This window comes from Seriola dumerili, unplaced genomic scaffold (genome assembly GCF_002260705.1).
Source record: "Seriola dumerili isolate Sdu_G_001 unplaced genomic scaffold, Sdu_1.0 BDQW01000330.1, whole genome shotgun sequence".
Classification (NCBI taxonomy): Eukaryota; Metazoa; Chordata; class Actinopteri; order Carangiformes; family Carangidae; genus Seriola; species Seriola dumerili.
In genome coordinates this window covers 516,281-521,038 of record NW_019174585.1, presented here as the reverse complement: position 1 = coordinate 521,038, position 4,758 = coordinate 516,281, and the positions used below count along the sequence as shown (strand labels likewise).

General features: G+C 36.0%; 1 protein-coding gene across 1 annotated transcript; it reads right to left on the bottom strand.

Moving 5' to 3' along the window:
* Window positions 1-3,341: 3,341 nt before the first annotated feature.
* Window positions 3,342-4,265, bottom strand: LOC111232259 (vertebrate ancient opsin-like). Its single transcript, XM_022759703.1, has one exon. It carries the CDS (start codon window positions 4,263-4,265, stop codon window positions 3,342-3,344), a length of 924 nt encoding a protein of 307 aa, XP_022615424.1.
* Window positions 4,266-4,758: the final 493 nt, after the last annotated feature.

The window sequence follows — 4,758 nt, the reverse complement described above, 5'->3', positions numbered from 1 at the left end:
TCTGAAATCAATTGAAAATAGACTGGAGTCTGGAGACTGTGGACAGGCCAGCAACTGGAAACTATGGAGAATCACTGTTCTGTGCCCTCTCCATGATGATTCTTTATACTCTCCTGATACAGCTTTTCATTATTGTAACATTGGATGAAACAATTGTGAAACACATCATGATGAAGCTAAGGGCAATATATTTACTAACTGTTTAGATATTGTATACCACATTTAACTTAAAAGCCTTCAGCACTGCTAACTAATTAACCATTTTTACCATTATCTTAGCTATAAATAATGTGAAATATATAAAATATTAAGAGTATGTAGAGTTTGGGAGAGATGACATGTATATATATATGTTTTTCCATTTCTTCTAAGCGAGTGTGTGAATGGTCCAGAGCAAGGTCTTCTGGAACAAACACTTACTGACATATTTTAGACAGCGAGGAAACGTGTCAGACTTCATTGGAAGAGGAAACAAATGTGACAATATCTGATGGCTCAAATACTGTGTGCAGAGCACAGCACTCCATGGCATATGGGCATGCAAATGGCCTGAGAAACTTTGTTACATTGTAAATAAATTTCTTTAAGTATAACTACTGGTGTGTTTAATGTTGCACAATTGTGAATATTGCCAACCTCTACTCAATGGAACTTTGACTTCAACTTTGACTTACTGTTCATTTGGTAGTTTTGGTTATAATTAAGTTCACTCTTTATCAGGGTTCCAGATTAATAGTAACAATTTGAGACTGAACCATCATTTGCTATCCTCTCTTTTTTCAGGATGGTGGCCCTGAGGGACTTTAATTCATTTTAATGTTATTATTTAGTATAAATATTTTCTTAATTTATGATAGCCAAATAATTGATAAACAACCAAGGCCCAACATATTGATTAATCTATGGAAGATAGACTGATCTAAATGATTCATTTTCTTCCAGAATATATAGATGACGCACTGGCATGGTCAATCAAAAAACAATAAGCCAAAATTCAGGCCTAAACATTTGCTCAAAAACTTATTCAGTGTAAATTCTAAGGTAGCAGGTCGATGACTTTATGGCTTTATGAGTGATGTGCTCATCCTCCCGAAGTCAGCCACTAACCAGCTGTAGGGATAGGTATAGTTAGCATTTTATCTTTACCTTATCCATACTAGGGGTGGGCGATATGGCAAAAATATCATATCACGATTTTTTAAAAATAAAATCACGATTTCGATTTTATCACGATCTTAAATTGGAAAAAGAAAAACAGACAATTTAGACCAAAGAACCTTTCTTAACAGATTTTATTTCAAATAGTCGCAGTTTTGCCTGCATGTGCAAACAACGTAAAGTTTAAGGTAAACAACAACAACATTTTGGTTCGTCGTGTTACCACCCGACGTGCGAACGGTTTCTGTGCAAACTTTGCAAATTACATTTGCTTGCGCTTGATCAGTTGCGGAAAATCCAAACCAATTCCATATAATGGAGGTGGAATTTCTTTTAGCGACCAACTCCGTTTGGCTTTCAGCCATCGCTCTCCTTGTGCTACCGCTACACACACAAACAAGGAGGCGGGTAGGAAAGTGCGTCACTGCCTGTAATTCGCTATGATTGGTCGGTCCAGGTTTGACAAACCGTCAATACGTCTGTGCGTCGTGCATCAGCATAGAACTGCAATTTATAGAATGTGCCCTAGACGATCCACGATCTCTGCAGTTTGAAAGATCGTCTTCACGTTGTAATCCTTCACAATCTAATATCATCATATGTTGGGATGGGTTTTCTTTAGAGCCCAACCGATATTGGATTTTTTTGGGGCCGATAACGATATTAGGGAGTAAAAGAATTCCGATATCGATATAGAGGGCTGCGGTATGAGTGGTTGAATTGGATTATCGGGTGTTGGCTGATAATAATATAAATATATATATATCATATATACACATATACATATATATATATATATATATATACGCACTCGTGAAAAAGATATGTAATGAAAGCAGGATATTTTACAGTTTAACAATAAACTTTATTGTCCAAAATTACATCAGTGCACTGAAACAGTAAACTTCACAGGGAATTAAATAAAATAACCATAAAAATGAATAACTATAAATAAAAAGCATGAAAACAAATATGTATTTATATGTTTTATATATATATTTAACTTGAATAAAAAACAATGGATCAAATATACATAAAATTCCGCCGATATAACTTGTCTTGCATTTCCACTGCATTATTGCTTCTTAATAAAAGTATTCATATCAGCGCATATCGAAGAATATATGCGTCGATATCGATATATCTGTGAAAGGGTAATCAGCTGACCGATAAATCGGTCAGGCTCTAGGTTTTTCTTTTCATATAAATCATTTTTAAAAAGAATAAATTCAATTTATTGTCTCAGCCGGTTGCTCAGTTTGCAACAATCTATCACAAATCTTAAAATGTGACAAACTAAAATGATCAGTTAGACTTATATATGCACAGCTTTTATTTTAACAGTTCGCTATATGCTTAAACAGCACAATGTTGTGTAAAAGACACAGGGAGACATGGGATAAAATAGATGAAAACATGTTTTTTGCATGTTTAACTGGTGATTTCATAAAGTACTTATTGGCCTTATGTGTGCATGTGTACTGAGTATGCAGCCCCACCTCGCCCAGAGAGCAGAGAAGAGAAGCAGTGCAACCATACATGACTAATAGAAAAAAAAAATATGGCAGTTTATAGTGAATATCAAAAATAAATCAATGTATGGGAAATGAAGCGTCGAATTACAATATCAAAATCGAAATATTTTCAGCGTCGACTACTATTTATACCATGAAGCAAAGAAGCATTGACTTAAAAACACAAATACCAACATCAACAACCCTCAATCCCTCTAGCTCAACTAAATTCTTTCTTGACTACGGTGTACTTTTACAAAGATAACAAAGAAGTATCAATATTACATGTCACTACAGGACTGACAGTAACATTGTCCAGTAAATGAATCTAATCAGCAATATGGACTCAACAACATGAACATGATGTGTACTAGAGAATTAAATTACATGCTGCATTTCCATATTTAGCTATGACTGTGCTGAACTATGTAAAAAAAAACTTCATGACTGATGGCTGCCAAGCATCTCATTGATTATCATTGCTCATAACAATGTCATGTAAGACCTGATACTGATCCATCATCACTGATACTGTGGTTTTGTGGAGAAAGACCCTGAGGCCTGCTGGCTCATTATCCATGAGCACAGCCCATTAAGACCAGTTCAACATCAACATTAGTCATAGAAAAATACAGAATGCACATAGAATGTGATTAACTGTTAATTTAATTAATCAATAAGATTTCTTTTATACAAGCCAAAGGAGGCAATGTATTTCAGTGCTTGAAAAAAAACTTCATCTCTGAGGCCATAAATGAGAGGACTCAGACATCTCGGTGCAAGATAAAACAGTAAGAAATTTAAGTACCTAGCAATTTCGTATAAACTGAAGTTAATCTGAAGCAAAGCAACTTCTATGAACGGGCACCACAGCTGGATGAGACAGAGCAGCAGCTGAAAACCATGAAGAGCCACTGTTCTGAGTCCTTTCTTTGATGACTTTTTATCTTCTCCTGATGCAGCTTTGGCAACTTTCATTATTTTAATATAAGAGAAAACAATGATGATGCTCATAATCAAAAATTGGAGTTGATATATAGCTGACCTAAGATTATGCTGCCATATGTTAAGCATAAACAACTCCACTGAGCAGAACTGATATTGTTTGTAAAAGCTCAGAGATGCCGATACAAAGAAGGAGGAGAAAATTAGAATGCCTGGCACAGAGCTGATGCCATGAATGAGGAAGATACAGTTCATTGTATTACGTGTAGAGCTCAGCTCTCCATGGCGCAGGGGCATGCAAATGGCCACATAGCGCTCCAGGGTCATTGCTGCCAGAGTAACTGGCGTGACTGTAACATACACAAGTACCACAAGAAAGATGATGACACATATCCAAACTTGTATGGTAATACGAAAATGGGTGAAGATGAGAAGGATATCAGACATAAGCAACAAGAAACTATCTGACAGTAGAGTAACAGCAAATAAGATGTAGCGAGCAGTTGTGTAGAAATACTCCTTTTTAAAAAAGGTTATGATGAGCAACAAGTTGATGAAAAGAAAAATCATCCCCAGTGACTGTAGAACAACGAACTTGACCTTTCGCAGCAAGAAATCATCACCAGCCAATGAGTTGTTAGCAGCCATGTCTTCATATGTTTTCTAAGCAAACACACACTTTTTTGAGCCACTACCAAAAATCCACTTAAGTGTCATTATGTAACATGTCTGTCACTACAAAATCAGATTCTTTTTGTAAAGTCCATCTGAACTGTTCAGATGCTGTGTTAAAGACAGCTGTTTACCAAGCCCTCCATGTTGTTTACAGATTAATCTCTTCTGCTGAGCTCTGTGCAGCCTTCTGAGAGAGGGCTGTGCACGATGACTTTAAAGAATACAGCATCCAAAAATAACACATGAAACTCTGCTCACCACAGTGTTGTCATCACCACCTCACTGGCTCATGTCAACCCTCTGAGGTCTAAGGCTATTTTCTTGATTTTTACATCATTTCATAAATTCACTTTTTGTAGGTACCTGCCTATATGTATAATACCCAAGTGTTGTAAGTGCTTTATGTAAACTGAGGGCTCTGTTTTTTCACTGTGTAAAGATATAATTTGGCCCAAACGTTGAAAAT

Coding starts and splice junctions, on each gene's coding strand:
- LOC111232259 (XM_022759703.1), bottom strand. CDS start 4,265: ATGGCTGCTAACAACTCATTGGCTGGTGATGATTTCTTGCTGCGAAAG.